Source organism: Bufo gargarizans, chromosome 3 (assembly GCF_014858855.1).
Source record: "Bufo gargarizans isolate SCDJY-AF-19 chromosome 3, ASM1485885v1, whole genome shotgun sequence".
Taxonomy (NCBI): Eukaryota; Metazoa; Chordata; class Amphibia; order Anura; family Bufonidae; genus Bufo; species Bufo gargarizans.
The window spans coordinates 74,198,443-74,218,242 of NC_058082.1; the positions used below are offsets into that span (position 1 = coordinate 74,198,443).

General features: G+C 44.4%; 1 protein-coding gene across 1 annotated transcript in view; it reads right to left on the minus strand.

The window, feature by feature from the left end:
- The window catches only part of KL (klotho), a 46,406-nt gene that overhangs the window by 11,262 nt on the left and 15,344 nt on the right, over positions 1–19,800 (minus strand). The window contains exons 2-4 of the mRNA XM_044288391.1: positions 3,868–4,378; positions 2,971–3,239; positions 459–1,569 (exon numbers count right to left, since the gene is read on the minus strand). Of these exons, the coding sequence (XP_044144326.1) occupies positions 459–1,569; positions 2,971–3,239; positions 3,868–4,378 (1,891 nt within the window). The remainder of the gene's footprint in view (positions 1–458; positions 1,570–2,970; positions 3,240–3,867; positions 4,379–19,800) is intronic.

Here is a 19,800-nt window from a genome sequence, read left to right on the forward strand (position 1 = left end):
GTCAGAGCTTCTCAGCTGTCTGGTTGTGACATTTACATGCATGGCTGCCTTTTATTTCCTATTGTCCTGGGATATCTCTTACTTATATTAGCTTTCTGGTTTGCACTATGCACTTTACTTGCTTGGGCGCTTTATTATGATGTACTAAGCCCATGTGATATATGAAGCTACTTACTACATACATGACCAATGTAACTTCCTTTTTTATGTATATGTATGCTGCTGTTGTGATTGATTTTAACATTATTGATGTGTACTAATAAAGATCTTTGCTATTGATTAATTAGTGGGGTGTTTTTTGGCTCTATTGGTGTGTGTATACTCATTGCACTTACATACTTTTGCACTTACATTTCTACTGCCCTGGAGACAAAAGTCAACACTATCCCACCGTATTTAGTATAATACAAAATGTTAATGCCTTAAAATGTGAAAATTTCAATGGGATATAAATGTACCTTTTAAAGCTTCATTAATATAATGCTGAATATAATAGACCCTTAGTTTATCCTCCAGTTTGCCATCATCAATTCCATTTCCCAGGACATAAATTGGGATATCGCCATACTTGGATTTTATCCAGTTTAATATTTTTCGCAGTCCCCAGGGAACCACAGCGTATTTGTGAGGGGAATGTAGGAATGTACTATCGGTGATAAATTGAACTTCAAGTCCATAATCATATCTCACAGTATCTTCCATCTCCCAGTGTACAAGTTCAGTAGTATAATGGGTTAAGGCAAAAAAATCAAAGGTCCCTTTGATCAAGTGCTTTTCATTTTCAGTAAAATGAGGTAAATGAAAGTCAAATACCCCATGACTGTTCCTTTGACTTAACCATTCACGCATTACTTTTGGATAATCTCCACTGAGAAATATTGGATCTGCTAGCCGGCCAATCTCAAATTCTAAAACCCTCTCACTTGTGTTGTTATCATTTCGAGAAAAAGGAGAAGCAGGTTCCACCCAGTCTGCATGAAGAACCAAGGAGATCTTTCCTTTTTGTGACTTTCGGAATTCCTTGTCATACAGATGCCAAGCTAATGCATGGGCCTTTAGAAGGTTGTGTCCTGATGTTGAGGTTAGGTTTCTCACTGGTGGCTCATGCATAGTTATCCAAATGGCCACAAACGTTCCAAGTTCTTTGAAACAAAGCCTGGCGTATTCAACAAATGCATCAACAGTATGTATGTTGTCCCATCCTCCCATTTTGTAGAACTTTGAAGGCATCCCTTGGTGCTCGGCCATAGGCTGCCAAAGGGCAACTACTGGTGTAATGTTAACGCGAACAAGCTCGCTGACAAAACACTGATAATAGTGTAAAATGCTGTGATTAATCTGAGAAATGTTCCCATGAGGAACAATAGAACTCCATTTCAGTGAGAAGTAAAAATGGTTAATGTGTGTTGAGCGTAGCATAGATATCTGAAGCCTTATCGAGGCGTAGTCAGCACAATGGGTTTTTCTTTTTGGCATTTTCAGACCATCCACCTTCGTAAGTCCCTTTGTTTTATTCATGTCCCATACATAGACACTAGGGTCATTGAACTGGGCTGGTATGGTGTCAATCTGCCATATAAAAAATAAATATAAAAACTTATATAAAACACATCATAAAATGCCATATACTGTATGTCAAGAAATGTTCCTATGTTTTCTATGAAAAATACAAATAATGATTATGGTCCATACTAATGGATTCGGGTTATCGGAGAATCCCTTTATGGATTCCGCTACCACGGACCATCACGGAATTCTATGATGGCCATACGGAATGCAATACGGAATGCCTCTTATAGGCCACGGAAGCCTATAAGAGGCATTCCGTATTGCATTCAATCATAATAGAAGTCTATGATGGAATTCTGTTATAGTCCGTGGAAGCGGAATCCATAACAGGATTCTTCGATAACCCGAACCTTGGATGCCGAACTTAAAACACAAGTTCGCTCAACACCTTACCAGTTTGGATATATAAAAAAACATCCCACAAAACTCACTAAAATTTCGTACAGGTAGAGGTTAGGTAGATATTGTTTCTTCTGCACACTATATGTAATGGAATACTGTTAAAGTATTAAAAATCCAGTCAGTCATAAAATTATGTCAGTGTAGTACAATAGATTCCAGGGTTACACAGCATTATAAATCAGTATAAGGCTGTGCTATCCTGTCAGAGTGGCAGAGTCCAGAACGGGACCCAGGGGTGCATCTAGCCTTTCTGCTACCTGAGGCAAAAACTGAAATGACCCCCCCCCCTTCCCCTGCCCAAGCCAAATTCTCAACCTAACCCCTTCCCTCCAGCCTTACTGTTAAAGGCATACTTGGAAAACATTACATTTAGTGTAAACATACTGGTTAATATAGCGATACAGTTGAATATGCAGAGATAAATGCTTCCACAATCAAAGCACTCATTGCCCAAGGCCTTTCAGTTGCCCCCCCCCCCCCCCCCCCCACTTGTCCCTACCTGGTGCTGCCTGAGGCAATCACCTCACCTCACCTCATTGGCGGTGCACCCCTGACGGGACCTCTTACTGACATACGCTGATCGCATTCAACTCGCTCGTTTCTGTCTGGCCTAACAGTAGGGCTGGAGGGAAGGGCTGAGACTTTTGCATGGGGAGGGGGGTGCCTTTTCAATTTTTGCCTCAGGCAGCAGAAAGGCTAGATGCTTGACTGCCCCTGGCCACAAAGCACTGAGGGAAGGGGGCCCAAGCTGAACCCTTCCACCAGGGCCCATGAGCCTTTAGTTACACCCCTGGCCACAATACAAAAGTTGCTCCAGACTTCTTATTACACAGGGAAGTAGTTGTAAGTAGTTACTAAAACAGGTATGTCAGAAGAGGTGACAGGTTCTCTTTAATGAAACAATCTTTCAAATAATTACAAAAAAATAAAATGATCTACAAAAAAAGTCTATGATAATCACTCAAATATTGCTACAAATAAAAAGGTAACCTTTAATACCTGTATTGTGCATGCAGTAACTCCCCAAGCAAAATTGCATGGAAATGTTCCTTGGACAGGTTGATTCTCTTGCAATGGTGGAAATCCATTCTTTTTAATAAGCTGCTGATAAAATAAGGCTGAAGATTTGGGCATTAGCTTTTTGTTTTGACTTGCAAAATCGACATAAAATAATCCACGTCTAATTTTGTACTCTCTGTGCCACTCAAAGCCATCCATAAGAGACCAGGCGGTATATCCAATGACGTTCACACCGTCTATTCTAATTGCTGAAAGTGATTCAAAGAGGTAATGTCAATCCAACAATACTCACTTTTCATTAGTACTGTCTTTTTACTACATAAAACATTATTATATGCTGAATCGGTGAAGTAATTTCTAGGAAAACCTGGCAGTAAATGTAACATTTCCCTGCAGCACCGCCACTTAGGGAAACGAAGCATTACACAGTGCCCATTGAAACGTAAGGGTTGTCTGTGTAGAGCAGGATAGGACAAGTCATTCAGGGGGAGATATGCTTTATGTAAATGCTCTCTGGAATGGCCAAAAAATGAGGATCCCAAATAGGTGACCCCTTCTAATAACTCTAAGAATTTCCTAATTGGGATTTCTAAACTAGATAACTCCTTTATGGCTTAGAGGGCATTTTATCAGGAGTTCTAGTATTTGTAAAGGCAAGAAGAGTGCTGTAGGCTACAGTATTCTTGCCGGAACAAAATACTGGACCCACAATAGAAATCTGACAGACCCCATTATAAGTTATACTCAAAAACAGTCATAGGTGCCATGGCTGATGTGCAAGAAGCAATAATACTAGTGTGAACACAGCTTAACACAGCCACACCAGACACATTTATTTTTTATACCTTCATTGTTTTAAGTCTACATTTAACATACCCTTTAATGTCTCCATGACAAACGCCTTGAGATAGTACATATACTTTGCATCTTCACGCTTTGTAAAGGCTGCAATAAGCCAGCTGTTCTCTAAAATAAATATTGGTGGCTGGTTGTACTCCATGCTGATCCAGTAGAGGACCATCCTCAGAGATAACGACTCCATTTGGCGGAACTTCATATCCGGGTCAAGCATTTGAAAACTCAATATGGGCCCAAAGGAAAGGGCAAAAAAGTCTGCTGTTCCTTTATTGAACTTTTTCTCTTCTTCAGTAAACTCAGGCAGGAGAGAAGATAAATTGTGCTTCATGGATTGAGGATAATCCCCATCTATAAATATTGGCCTAGCAAACCACCCCAAGACGAAATCAAGGGATTTCCTAGCTTCCTGGATGCAGTGTTGCGTCATATTGATTGGGTCTATCCAATGAGATGCCAGCGCTATAGACACTTGACCTTTTTGTTGGGGACGGAATTCGGTGTCATAAAGATGCCATACACGAGCATGAGCCTTTGAAGGGAAAACAGATAGACAATTGAAATTTGCAGCATAGTTAATAAATTTACTTTACATTCAGAAAGTCTTCGGACCCTTTCATATTTTTTACATTTTGCAGCCTTCTGTAAAAATTAATAAAAATTCAAGTTTTCCCCAATCAATCTGCACTTAATGCCCCATACTGAGAAAGTGAGAACAGAATTTAAGAAATTTTGCTATAATACTTGAAATTTAGCTCTGGGGCCTCCTATTTCTCTTGCTCATATAAACCTAAAGTGTTGTTAAACAAACAACAAATGAATGCACAATGTATTCAAAAATATATACTTCATTTCATAATAATAAGCAGATCATGATTATTAAGATATTAGAGATAACAAAAAAAGTTTGAAGAGTCAGCAAAAAACCCGGATGCCGCAGTCCCCCGGCCGGTGTCTCTGTAACCCGCCAAAAGATGGAGCACATGTCAGGTATGTATATATTATGCAGTAGGGTGATTCACAGGAAAGTGGTATACAATACTAACCACTAAAATATGATACCTGTGATCATCACTCTAGTCTAGTGCATAGCCACTAGATGAGTCTCAAGCACTGGCTCCTGATAATGCACAAATAGAAACATGAACAGAATTATATCTATGTGGAAGTGAGACCCCACGCACCAGACCTTCAAATGAAGGCTATAAACAGAACTCATCTATAGGCACCTGATGGAAAATTACAACATACCATGAGACATGATGGAGGGCAGAAACAGCAGGCACAGGACAGGCTAAAAAACCTCGACGTGCGTTTCACCTAAGCTTCGTCAGGAGGTAAGTAAAAGTGTGGCCATAGTCCCCTATTTATATCTCCCATGTAGCTTTGAGATGACTCTACACCTTGATTGGATTCCACCTGTGGTCAAATCAGCTGATTGCAACAAAAAAAATTAGACTAGCACAGTTATGGTCACAGGAGCAGATATGCACCTGTGACCATGACTGTGCTAGTCTAAATTTTCTTGTAGTGTATATTGAGGGTAGTAGCCTCTTTTATACTGAGCAACGCCCATCTGCCTGGGGCTGTAGCTGATTCCTACACTACCCTGAACATTGTAAGCTTAGGTAAGTCCAAGAGAGACAGTTCTGTTAGGCCTAGTTCACACTTCAGTGTTTGGTCAGTGATTTCCATCAGTGATTTGTGAGCCAAAACCAGAAGTGGAGCCTTCATAGACATTAGGTAGAAGGGAAAGATCTGCTCCTGTTCTATGTTTAGAGCTGCACCTGGTTTTGGCTCACAAATCACTGATGGAAATCACTGACCAAACACTGAAGTGTGAACGAGGCCTTAGTGTTAGGTACCCACCTGCAGAAGCCACCTTGACGCCTGGTAGATGGGCCCGACACAAGTTTGATCAAAAATGTTTGCAAAGAGCTTCTATTTTTTTTATTTATAGTAGGTATAATACCACTTTAATTTAGAATGATCCCCATTTCTCAGTTCTATTTTTTGTATGTGAAATGTTGTGCTGCCATACTTTGATTAGCAATTCAGCTGACTGGACATGATTTGGAAAGATACACCCCTGTCAATATACACTGTGTGCCCAATTATTAAGCAAATTAGTATTTTGACCATATCATCAATTTTATGCATATTTTCCAAATCCAAACTATATAAACCTAATGTTTGTTGATTTGAAGCATATCAGGTGAAGTGTATTTGTGTAATGAGGTAGGGTGTGGCCTAAGGAGATCAAGACCCTATATCAAGGTGTGCAGAATTATTAAGCAGTTTGTTTTCCTCTGGCAAAATGGGACAAAAAAGAGATTTAATTGGGGCATGAACATAGAACCATCAAACGTTTCGTTGCAAATAGTCAACAGGGTCGCAATAAATGTGTTGAGAAAAAAAGATGCTAATTAACTGCCAAAGATTTAAGAAGAATCCAACATGAAGTGACCAGGAACCAATTATTCCAGGACTTCAACCTCCCTGGAGTGCCCAGAAGTACGAGGTGTTAAGTGCTCAAAGACATGGCCAAGGTAAGGAAGCCTGAAACACAACCACCACTGAACAAGACACATAAGTTGAAACTTCAAGACTGGGCTAAGAAATATCTGAAGACAGATTTTTCAAAGGTTTTATGGACTGATGAGATGAGAGTGACTCCTGATGGACCAGATGGATGGGCCCATGGCTGTGTGAGATGGGGAAACAGCTCTCATTGTCTGATCACTGTTTGTGTAAATTAAATTAAATGATTTGGACTGACATTCTGCTATTTGGCCACAAGATGCCGCTGTTTCCTAAAAAACAGCTAACAGACTGCATATTTCCATATTCATGAGAGGTGGAGTTACAGAGCCTGGAAAGGAAGTGAAGGATCGTTCATCTTAGGCTACTTTCACACTTGCGTTCGGAGCGGATCCGTCTGGTATTTGTACAGACGGATCCGCTCCTATAATGCAAACGATGGTATCCGTTCAGACGGAACCGTCTGCATTATATTTTACGGATCCGTCCAGACTTTACATTGAAAGTCAATGGGGAGCGGATCCGTTTGAAAAATGCACCATATTGTGTCACCTTCGAACGGATCCGCCCCCATTGACTTCCATTGTAACTCTGGACGGATCCGTTTGCCTCCACACGGCCAGGCGGAGCGGAGGACAGACGGTGCCAGACTGATGCATTCTGAGCAGATCCGCATCCACTCAGAATGCATTAGGGCTGGATGGATCAGTTCGGGGCCGCTTGTGAGAGCTTTCAAACGGAACTCACAAGCGGAGCCCGAACGCTAGTGTGAAAGTAGCCTTAGAGGGAAGCTGAGAGAGACACTGAGGAGAGAGTTCATCGACATCCAGGTGTGGGGGCACCCTTCTGTGACCAGAGCTGCAGCCAAGTCAAGCTGATCGTGTCCAAGACCCTGATCCTGTCCAGAGGAATGAAGATTGCTGCTAGGAACGCTGATGAGAGCTGAGGAGCAAAGCAACATACACTGCGGTACCGCATGCTTGCTGGAGAAGCCTTTGTTTAGTTCACAGTCACAAGCTGATGCAGAGCAGACCTGGGTCGGTAAGACTGATCGTGCACACACCTCATTATAGTGTTGGCACCTAGAGACTGAGATCAGGCCTATAGTCAGTTAGTTAGGGTTTCTGTTTGTGTCAGGCCACAAAGATTGTTGACTATTCATCACAAGGACTGCATAGTTAAAGTTATAGTTCACACCAGAGAGCTGATAAACTTCATCAAGCCAGGCTGGTGTTTACTCAGAAGAAACTCTAAAGCACGTGCTCCATGACAAGTTATTGGAGGGGGAATACTGTAGAGCATGATAAGTTTGCAAGCTGTTGTGATGCACCGCAGGCTAGGCCACACCACGCACCCAAACGGTTGTTCCTGATTTTCGTACGGTAATAACAGGTAAGGCGTGGCTGTTTAGTTGTGCCCGCCAGTAGGTAAATTACCGTACTTTCGTCTGGCATCCAACGGAGGGCGCCACGCTGTGCAGAACAGGGATCTCAGCCTTCGGGCTGGGTGTAAATTTATTGTGTGTTCCCAGCATTTGTGGTTGTGCTCATTGCCACGTTTAAGTAAAATCCTGTTTTGGCAAAGCTGGTGTTGGAGTTGCTTTCCTCGTTCGTGACTTCACTGTATCCTGGGGATCCCACCCGGGTACACGGCTTACAGCTGGATCAGTAATGGGCACAAAGCTTCAATTTGACTCAGATGCCAGCAAGGTGGAGATGGGGTACTGTTATGGGCTGGTATTATAAAAGATGAGAAGACACTTTCTTTAAGCAGTGGTACAGTGAAAAGTCTGCATCTTTAAAGAAAACTATGATTTTTTTATGCAGGACAATGCTTGATCGCATTCATTGATGTTCTCCACTGCATGGCTAGCCAATAAAGGCCTTAAAGATAAAATAATAATAACATGGTCCCCCTTCCTCACCAGACCTAAACCCTATTGAGAACTTGTGGACCCTTCTTAAATGGGATATTTACAGTGATCCTCTCTGAATAGTGTCTGAGAGGCTGTGGTTGCTTCTGCACAAAAATGTGATCGTCAACAGATTTCACACTTTCACACCTGCGTTTAGGTGCGGATCCGTCTGGTATCTGCACAGACGGATCCGCACCTATAATGCAAACGCTTAGATACGTTCAGAACGGATCCGTTTGCATTACCATGAACAAAACAAAAACAAAAAAATTTTTTTGGGGTTCATGATAATGCAAACGGATCCGTTTTGACTTTACATTGAAAGTCAATGGGGGACGGATCCGTTTGAAAATTGAGCCATATTGTGTCAACTTCAAACGGATCCGCCCCATTGACTTACATTGTAAGTCTGGACGGATCCGTTTGCCTCCGCACGGCCAGGCGGACACCCGAACGCCTGCTGAGTGGAGCGGAGGCCAAACGGTGCCAAACTGAGGCATTCTGAGCGGATCAGCATCCACTCAGAATGCATTAGGGCTGGACGGATCTGTTTGGGGCCGCTTGTGAGAGCCTTCAAACGGAACTCACAAGCGAGCCCCGAACGCCAATGTGAAAGTAGGTTCAGGGAGACAGACTCTATAAATGGAAAGTCTACAACTGTTATTGAAATGAAGGGTGGCTATATTGGTCGCTGATTTTTGGAAACGTCAGAAATGTTTATTTGTACAGGATACATTTGAGTTGATGAAAATAAACAAGGGAGATGGAAAGATTTCCTTTTTCATTAAGGTACATAATAATTCTGCACACTAATAGTTACGCTAAAATTATGCACACATAGATATTCTCCTGAAACCTCACTTTAACTTTCTTAAATATTCAGGTTTGAGGTTTATTAACATTTTGGATTGACCAACAACACTGTAGTGGCTCAATAATAAAAATGACTCCTTAAATGTACAACTTTCTTAATAACTGTACACACAGTGTAAGGTCTCACAGCTGGCAATCAGAACAAATACGAAGCCATGGGGAGGAAAGAACTGCATGTAGAGCTCAGAAGACAGGATTATGTGGAGGGACAGATCTGGAGAAGGGTTCAAAAAAACTTTTGCTGCACTAAAATTTCCCAGAAGCTGAACCCGGACATATCCCCATTTTTACCAAGGCAGCCCCCCTGACTTGAGCATCACAGCAGTTCATGCTCCAATGCTCTCCTTTGCCCTGCGCTAAATCTCTCATGGCAAAGGCATTTTCTGGAGTTCCGCTGACGAACCGGGCTCTCCATAGGGTTATCAGGCGGAGGCATCCACCCAGCAGTGAGCCCGGTGACGTCACCGACACTGATGGGCGGGCTTTAATGCTACCCTAGCCTGTATAATGGCTAAGGCAGTGCTAAAGCCCGCCCATCAGAGCCAGAGATGTCACCGAACACACTGCTGGGCGGAAGCCTCTGCCCAGCAGTGTGTTATAGTACATAATAGAGCCCTTGCCCTGCACGATCCACAGGGCAAGGGAGAGCATCGGAGCATGAAATGCTCCGATACTAACATCAGGGGGGCTGCCTGGGTGAAATTATGGGTATGTCCAGGTTCAGCTCTGAACACAGACAACCCCTTGAAATGGAAAAAGTTTAAAACAGCCAGGACTCTTCCTAGAGCTGACCGTCCTACCAAACTAAGTAATCGAGAGAAAAGGGCCTTGGTAAGAGAGGTGACCAAGAACCCAATAGTCACTCTGGCTGAGCACCAAAGATCCTGTGTGCAGATGGGAGAAACCTCCAGAAGGTCAACTATCACCACAGCACTCCATCAATCTGGGCACTAAGACAGAGTGGCCAGAAAGAAGCCTTTCCTCCGTAAAAGACACCTGAAAGCCTGCCTGGAGTTTGCAAAAAAGCACATAAAGGACTCTCAGACTGTGAGAAACAAGATTAAAATGGTACGATGAAACCAAGATTAAAATTTTTAGCCTTAATTTTAAGCTGCTGGGTCAGGAGGACTGGTCAGGGTTCAGGGAAAGCTGAATGGAGCAAAGTACAGATATTATAGATTGTAAGCGCTCACGAGCAGGGTCCTCTATCCCTCTGTACCAGTCTGTTACTAAGCTCATGTACATTGTACTTATGTTGTTTTATATTATATACAGTGTAGGTGAATCCCCTGATGACCTATTCTCAAGATAAGTCATCAGTTACCGGTGAGTGCTGCGGCCTCTTCAAACAGTTGATCGGCAGGGAATGTTAGGTGTCAGACCCCCACAGATCACATTCTGATGACTCATCCTGAGGATAGGTCTACAGTAAAAAAAAATACTCGGAAATCCCCTCCAAATCTAATCTTTACGGAGAACTTATGTGTCTCTGAGTCAGCTCCAGGTCATGCGGTCTCCTTAATTTATAGTATGATTAATGATGGAGAGATTGAGGATAAAACTCATGGGATACATTCCCAGGGAATAAAATTGGTTAGGGCTTGGGAGGAAGAGTTGGGAGTTACTATTTCCCCAGATCAATGAAAAAGATCTTTATTATTCACACATAAGTCCTCCACCTCCAAGAGCTTAATTACAAAATCTGGACAAGGTGGTATAGGACTCCGGTAAAACTACATAAATTCTATCCATCGGTACCGGATATCTGTTGGCATTGCCACATGGATATAGGCACAATGGCTCATATATGGTGGGATTGCCCTGGAGTAGCCCCTTTGTGGAAAGATGTTTTCTCTCTATATAAGCATCTTTACCGGACTACTATATCGCCGTCTCCTCTGATAGCACTGCTCTCTATTTTTCCAGGGCGAATAAAACATGTTAAGAAGGGTATCTTAAGATTTTTTATACTTGCCATGAGGCAGATTACTCCCCGTAGGTGGAAGTCAACAGAGAGTCTGCAGAGGATTACTTGGGCAACTGCTCTGGATGCTCTGGCACGCCTAAAGGAGTTAAGTGCTGACTCAAGTTTATCCGGCCCGGTCTATACAGTAACTTGGGAGTCTTGGCTCCAGTTCCGTTCCTCCCCGCGCTTCTTGGCTTGGTTGAGAGATGGCTCTCTTTCCTGACCTTTAAGTTCTCTTGATGTTATCAGTTTACATATGGTATATCTTGTCTCCATGTACTCTCCCGATATCCTTGTTCCTTACCTAATGTCTGTGTCTTGTCTCCCCTTCTATCCTTCTTCTTGTTTCCTTACTCCTACTCCTAGTTCTCCTTACTATACTCATACTCTCAAATGTTTCATAAGTGGATACTAATCAACATTACTAGTGTCTTATATCTTTCAGGGGCGTACCTAGAGCATTTGGCACCCGGGGCGAACCCTTTGTTTGGCACCCCCCCCCCCCCCCCCCCCCCCAAGAAAGTTAAGAAAACATGCACAAACTTTTTTCAATGTTTTCAATAATATTTATTACAAAACATTCAGACATCCGCATGTGTTTTGCGGATCCGATCCATGTATCAGTGGATCCGTAAAAATCATACGGACGTCTGAATGGAGCCTTACAGGGGGGTGATCAATGACGGAGGTGATCAGGGAGTCTATATGGGTGATCACCCCTCTGTCATTGATCACCCCCCTGTAAGGCTCCATTCAGACATCCGCATGTGTTTTGCGGATCCGATCCATGTATCAGTGGATCCGTAAAAATCATATGGACCTCTGAATGGAGCCTTACAGGGGGGTGATCAGGGAGTCTATATGGGGTGATCAGTGGTTCATAAGGGGCATCTCCTCTCCTACATAGCGCCACATACCTCTTACATCCAGTGATGTCACCTTTGATGTAGACGTTCTCTTTCCTCATCTTCTCCATTCAAACCAGACCGCCATGATGATTTTTCTGCCATCTCCCGTCTCTGCATTAGAGAAACAGACATTAGTTTCCTGCCACCCCCAATACTATACTGCAGAAACAGTCCCCCTGGAAATACTACTATAGTGCCCTAGTAATCATGTTCCTCATAGCCCCCAGTAGTAGTATAGCTCCCCATGATACCCCCTAGTAGTACTAATTTTCCCTATAATATGACAGTACATGAAATACCCCCGCTTAGTGCCCGCAGTTGAGCTAATGTCCCCATAATGTATGCCAGTATAAAATACCCCTATATAGTGCCCCAGTAAATGCCCTCATACTGCTCCTCTCCCCCTTCCCCATAGTGTCCCCCATAATATGCCAGTAAAAAAATGCCCCTTAGTGCCCCCAGCAGATGCCCCTATAGTGCTCCTCCCCCACAATGTGTCAGTAAAAAAATGCCCCTTCTTAGTGCCACCATATGCCCCAATAGTGCTCCACTCCCCCATAGTGCCGCTCTCCCCTATAGTGCCTCCCATAATGTGCCAGTAAAAAAATGCCCCCTTAGTGCCACCAAATGCCAGTGCCCCCCATAATGTTCCAATACAAAAGACCACTTTAGAGCCCCCACTTCCCCATAGTGCCCCCAAATAATGCCCCTATAGTAACACCAGATGCCCCATAGTGCTGCTCTCCCCTATAGTGCCCCCCAGAATGTGCCAATAATTAAAAAAAAAGCCCACAGATACCCCCATGGTGCCCCCCCATAATATGCCAGTAAGAAATGTCCCCATAGTGCCAGCTCCCCCCCCTATAGTGCCAGCTCCCCCCCCCCCATAGTGCCAGCTCCCCCCCTATAGTGCCAGCCCCCCTATAGTGTCAGCTCCCCCTATAGTGCCAGCTGTCCCTATAGTGCCCCCCCCCATAGTGCTAGTTCCCCCATAGTGCCAGATCTCCCCCCTATAGTGCCAGATCTCCCCCCTATAGTGCCAGATCTCCCCCTATAGTGACCCCCCATAGTGCCCCTCCATAGTGCTAGTTCCCACATAGTGCCAGCTCCCCCCCCCCCATAGTGCCAGATCTCCCCCCCCCCATAGTGCCAGGCACCCCCCCCCCCCCCGCAAAGAGGAAAAAAACCAAAAAAACGAATACTTACCTCCATAAGCTCAGCAGCGATGCAAGCCTTTTCCGGCCTGTGTCCCTGCTGTGTGCTGCCGGTCTCAGGCGTCGCGATGATAATGACATCATCGCGCTGCCTGAGCCGGCCTCTGATAGGCTGCAGGCATTAGTGCCTGCGGCCTATCAGAAGAACAGGGGAGGGACACGCCTCTCCCTCCCCTGCCCACAGCGGCCGCAATTACATCCAGGGCCGCGCCGCCTGTGGCGATCGGCGGTGCGGCCCTGAAGAATAAAAATTTTTTTTTTTTTTTTTAAAGACAGGCGGCCTGGCTGGCACCCCCCCTGTGAAAGGCACCCGGGGGGGCCCGCCCCCCCCCCCTTGGTACGCCACTGTATCTTTTGATATATTACATTTTCCATGTGTTTTTCACAATTACCTATTACAATGCTTGGTAATTATTATTGCTAATCTGCTTGAATAAACCAATAAAAACTGATTGAACCATAAATCTAATCTTTACAAAAACGCTGAAAGTTTTTTTTTGTTTTTTTTTACTGGAATGGAACAGAGCTGTAGTATGAGCCAAAGCCAGTCTAGCCATTTTATTGGGATAGATAATTAATGGACTGCATCATTCCATGATTAGCAGGAGTCCCAGGGTTGGACTTCCACCTATCAACCATTATCGACCTTAATCCAGGGGCCAGACAACTGGATGGAAAAAAAAGAGAGAAAGCAAACAGAAAGTTATAGTATGATATAGGAGGAGAAGCAGAAATCAGAAACAGAGGAGAAGAGTTAGAATGCTTTCATGTGAGAAGGGGCATTTTTGACTGGAACATTATGGGGCACTATGGGGGAGAGGAAAACTATTGGTGCATCTGGTGGCACTAAGAAGGGGGCATCTGGTGGCACCAAGAAGGGGTATTTTTTACTAGCACATTATGGGGCATCTGGTGGCACTAAGAAGGGGGATTTTTTTTACTGGGACATTATGGGGGGCACTATGAAGGGGCATTTTTTATGAGGGGCACTATGGGGAATGGGGATAGGACCACAGGCCTTGAGCAGGATCTGGGGAGGGAGGAGAGCGGAGGAGCTTCGTGGCTGTAGACTGATGTTGTCTATCTTATAATGTGAAGCAGGCAGTGCAGCCTCCCCTCTCCATATGATGTGTAGAGCCGGGCCTACAACCTGACCTACACACCTTTCCACAGCTCCTCCTTCACTACTCTTTTGGCGCCTTCAGGACTGGGAGGGAGGAAGTGAAACTGTGATGGAGCTACGTGGGGGGCAGTGTAAGTGTACAGGAGCTATATGTCAGGGCCCCAGGGGCGTTGCTAGAGTCTGAAAACATCTGGGGCACAAGCCCACTGTGTTGAAATTGCACATTAAAGGCATGCTTAAAGGGGTGTTCTGGTTTACGCAAATGAAGTGCAGTACTGAAGACTGCAGTCATTATATAATACAACATTCGGTAACTTTCCAATATCTGTTATGTTTCATTTCTTCACCACTGCAGAAATCTTTGCTTGGGCCCTTTAATATTGATGGGAATGGACCCTGGGCAACCCCACAGATCATTATCCCCCCACGGTCCCACCCCCCTTGTACTTGTTCCGCTGATCCGCTACTTGCTGGCTGCGTGGGCATGAGTTCAGTCACTTCGGAGAGCAATTCCTTCCTGCGGCACTTGATCCCGCGAGACCGGTGACCTCCCCCAGCGTGTCTCGCGGGATCACGCACCACAGGACGGAATTGCTCACCGAAGTGACTAAACTCATGCCCGTGCAGCCCGCAAGTAGCGGATCAGCGGAACAAGTACAAGGGGGGTGAGGGGATGATCTGTGGTGGGTTGCCCAGGTCCAATCAATATTAAAGGGCCCTGGAATAGCCAAATAAAAATAAATGCTACCAGGCCACAGGGGAGCACCCAGGAATTTTGTCTAGGGGGGGTCCGAAAGGCAAAAAATGTGGCACGTGTAGTGCGCTGTGCCAATTCTTTTGCCCACCCATTATTAAAAGCCGCTCCTACATATAATAGGCCACTCCTAACAAACACTGTACAGCTGAAATTCTATAGTTGCGGCCTGTCTCTACACATCATATGGAGAGGAGGACCTGTCCTGGCTGCACTGCCTGCTTCACATCATACAATAAACAGCAGGCTACAGCCAGGAAGCTCCTCCGCTCTCCTCCCTCCCCAGATCCTGCTCAAGGCTTGTGGTTCCCCCCACCATCTGTCCGTGGTCTGCTGCCCCCCCTTGACGTCCTCACCCAGCTCTGACTCCTCCTTCTGCAAATGGCAGAGGGGAGGAGCCGGAGCATCTCCTCTCCTACATAGCGCCCCATACCTCTTACATCCAGTGATGTCACCTTTGTTGTAGACGTTCTCTTTCCTCATCTTCTCCATTCAGACTAGACCGCCATGATGATTTTTCAGCCATCTCCCGTCTCTGCAGAGATTGACAAACAGACATAAGTTTCCCACATTTCCATCATCTTCACATCTTCTGAACACCCTTTCCTGCCACCCCCAATACTATACTGCAGAAACAGTCCCCCCTGGAAATACTACTACCACACAGATAGTGCCCCCTTCAACAATTATTTGCACATAGTGCTCTAAAAAATAACTGCGCCCAGATGCTAATAGTATAAAGATAATGTCCCCCAAAAATAATTGTGCTAAGCTGATACTATGCCAGGGTGCCCCCCAAAGTAACAGTGCTCCCTAAAATCCCACCAATAGAAATAATTCAATGCCAGAGCACACTTAGTAGTAATAATGCCCCTATAGTGCCCATACTAGTGATCATGTTCTTCATAGCCCCCCAGTAGTAGTAAAGCTCCCCATAATACACCCTAGTAATAATGAATCTCCTTATAATATGACAGTACATGAAATACCCCCGCTTAGTGCCCGCAGTTGAGCTAATGTCCCCATAATGTATGCCAGTATAAAATACCCCTATATAGTACCCCAGTAAATACCCTCATAGTGCCCAGCTCCCCCTTCCCCATAGTGTCCCCATTATGTGCCAGTAAAAATGCCCCTTCTTAGTGCCACCAGATGCCCCAATAGTGCCCCACACCACCATAGTGCCCAAAAATAATGCTCTATAGTGCCTCCCATAATGTGCCAGTAAAAAATGCCCCCTTATTGCCACCAGATGCCATAGTGCCCCAAATAATGCCCCTGTAGTGCCACCAGATGCCCCATAGTGCAGTTCTCCCCTATAGTTCCCCTCATTATGTGCCAATAAAAAAAGCCCCTTTAGAGCCCCCATATGCCCCCATAGTGTTCCTCTCCCCCATGGTGCCCCACATAATGTGCCAGTAAGAAATGCCCCCCCCATTGTACCCCCCCAAAAAATTGGGCAAGAAATAAATGCCCCCAGAGTGCCACCCCAAAAAATTGGGCTGTAAGAAATGCCAGATGCCCCCATAGTGCCAGCTCCCCCCCCAAAAACAAAACAAAACACTAATACTTACCTTCATCAGCAGTGATGTGATGCAGGCCTCTTCCGGCCTGTGTCCCCCGCTGTGTGCTGCCTATCAGAAGAACAGGGAAGGGAGACGCCTCTCCCTCCCCTGCCCCACCGCAGCACAGCCATCTGTATCGCTGTCCCGAGGACGGAGATACAGCTGAATATGGAGATGCCCCCCCCCCACCGCCGCCAGCAACTAGAACCAGGGCCGTACCGCCTGTGGTGATCGGCTGTGCGGCCCTGAGGGATAAAAAAAACATTATTCACTTTTGCGCCACTGCCAGGCCAGCATAACATTCGGGGCACTTGACAAAACATCCGTGGCTCAAGCCCCGAATGTTTTGACCTAATGACGCCCCTGTATTAAGTACAGTGTGTCTATGAGGATGACGGTGAGACTCTTACCTTTATCCTCCACAATATAATTTCAGCTGTACAGTGTTTGTTGGGAGTGGCCTATTATATGTAGGAGGGGCTTTTAACAATGGGCAGGTGACAATTTAGCAATTTTGGACCCCTCCTAGACAAAATTTCTGGGTGTTCCCCTGGTTGTATCTGCAAATATGGATTTCTAATAGTCTTTAATGACTTCTTGGGAGGAGTTCCAGTTTTGCAAAGAATCATCGTGTTTATAATCTGCTTTTTATGTGCCTTACTGAAATGGAATCTATTACAGTTAAGTATAAAATTAACCTGAATTAAATAGAGTTCAGTACATCGGCCTTGCAGAATCAGCCTTGCACAGGGATAATGTCCAAAGGGCACCTTGTCTGGTAAAATGCCATATTTCTAGATATTTTATGTGTTAAAATCAAGCCATTCGTTATCAAGTCTTCGACCTTTTGTCTAGACAAAGTGAAAGTTATAGTCTCTGTGCTCCAGTGACTTCTAAGAACATCAAATATAGTGATTGGATTTGTATTGACAATCTCTTTGCAAATATAGGTAAGCGACGAGAGAGAGAATCTGCTAGATGAAGGTGACACCATGGCACAATAAAAAGATAAACGCAACATCAATAAAAAAAAAAAATACTTTTTAATTTTAGACTGGAAAAACCAAAATGAGTGGTTGCTTATATTTTGGAGTTATGTATTTTGCCTAGTTATGAATGCAAATTAGCTCTCATAAAAAAAAAACGCTGAGCTTCTGGTGACACTTGTTAGAAGGTACTGCTCTCTTATCAGTCAATGCTCAACCTTTTAAACAGGCCGTAGGAGACATGAGGTACTAGCCAAGCCAGTACCTCATCTTCAGAGAGCTGTTCCGGGGTCTACTAGACTCTCTCCACTAGGAGAAATAGTACCCCCCGGGTCGCTGACAAAGACCTATTACCAGTTCTCTCTGCTCCACGCTAATGAGGGGCAATCACCACAAAACCGTGATCTGGTCATGAGGTACTGGCTTTATTATGACCTGTTCAAAAGATCAAATATTGACTTAAAGGATAGTTTCCTTCCAACAGGTGACACCACAGAGACAAAAGAATTAGCATCCTTTTTTCCAGTGGAGCATTGCATGGTCTATAAGACTTCTTTCACCTACTAAGTAGACATATTACCGTGCATAGTTACCTATTATGATCCGGATGTATGACCATTAGAAAACTACCATCAAAAATATGAATACAAAGGAATGTTGGGATGACTCAGATGACATCCCTCCAGCATCCTCCTCTCCCTCATGTAAGAGCTGGACAACTGCAGCGCCATTGCAATGGTAGTAAATTATTACATACTTCCGGAAGCAAGCTTATCATAGAAGGAGCCTCATCCCCAATGAGGTGTACTATTATAGGCACATTTTCTAGGTAACATAGTACCCAATGTAATAAGCGGGCCCAGACCACCCTATTTAATAAATGAATATCTCTAAGCTAATAGATACAGTAATACATAGTGCACTATCATTTTAATATAGTCACTGTTACAATTTCCTCCCCACATCCTGTCTTGGGGAGCTTGGCCGCATCGGAAAGGCCTTAGTACTTACACAAATTTTGTCCATACGAACAAGTCAGTTTACACCAGTCCCTATGGATATATGGTAGATGTAAATGCGTGAGGCTGGTGTTTGACATTAGTGGAGTACTAGGTCTTGTAACTACTTAGAGTACTTTCACACTAGCGTTAAAGTTTTCCGGTATTGAGTTCCGTCCTAGGGGCTCAATACCGGAAAAAAATGCTTCCGTTTTATCCTAATGCATTCTGAATGGAAAGCATTCTGTTCAGTATGCATCAGGATGTCTTCAGTTCAGTCCCTCTTACGGTATTTGGCCGGAGAAAATACCGCAGCATGGTGCTGCATTTTCTCCGGCCAAAATTCCAGAACACTCCATTGAAATGTATTAATGCCGGATCCGGTTACCAAGTGTTGGTCTGCACATGCGCAGACCTTTAAAAATGTGGTAACAATAAATACTGGATATGTTTTTCCAGGTGACACCGGAGAGATGGATTTGGAATTTCAATGCATTTGTGCCTTGAAAATTACCCTTACGCAGGAATGATGTCTACACTGTTGACTTGGAAATGAGAACATGGTACGTCATGATAGACACTGATGGCATCTGAACACACAGTCAGTGTCTGATTAGAGCCTGAATGGTCAGCTACTGTCTATAGCAGTGATGGCTAACCTCCGGCACTCCAGCTGTGGTGAAACTACAACTCCCAAGATGCACACTTGCTTGGCTGTTCTCAGAACTCCACATAAAAGAATGGAGCATGCTGGGAGTCATAGTTTCACCACAGCTGGTGTGCCGGAAGTTAGCCATCACTGGTCTGTAGTGTTGCAACCACATTGCCTTTGAAGAAAGTTGAGTGGAACCAACAGGATAGAAAGTGGCAGGACACTTTCCTAACATCACGGCCACTTTGTTCTAGAGACAGCAGTGGACACAGCGGCCAAATCCTTGCCAGTCAGACATATCCTAGTTTATATGGCCTCCTAAGACACAAAATGGACTACACTTGGCCGAAAAGAATGAATTACCGTAATGGTCTTAGTGTAGCTGGACTGGAATTCACTAATGAAATTGGTGTCCCTGGAGTTTATAGGACTACACTTACAGATTAACCAGCTAAGTAA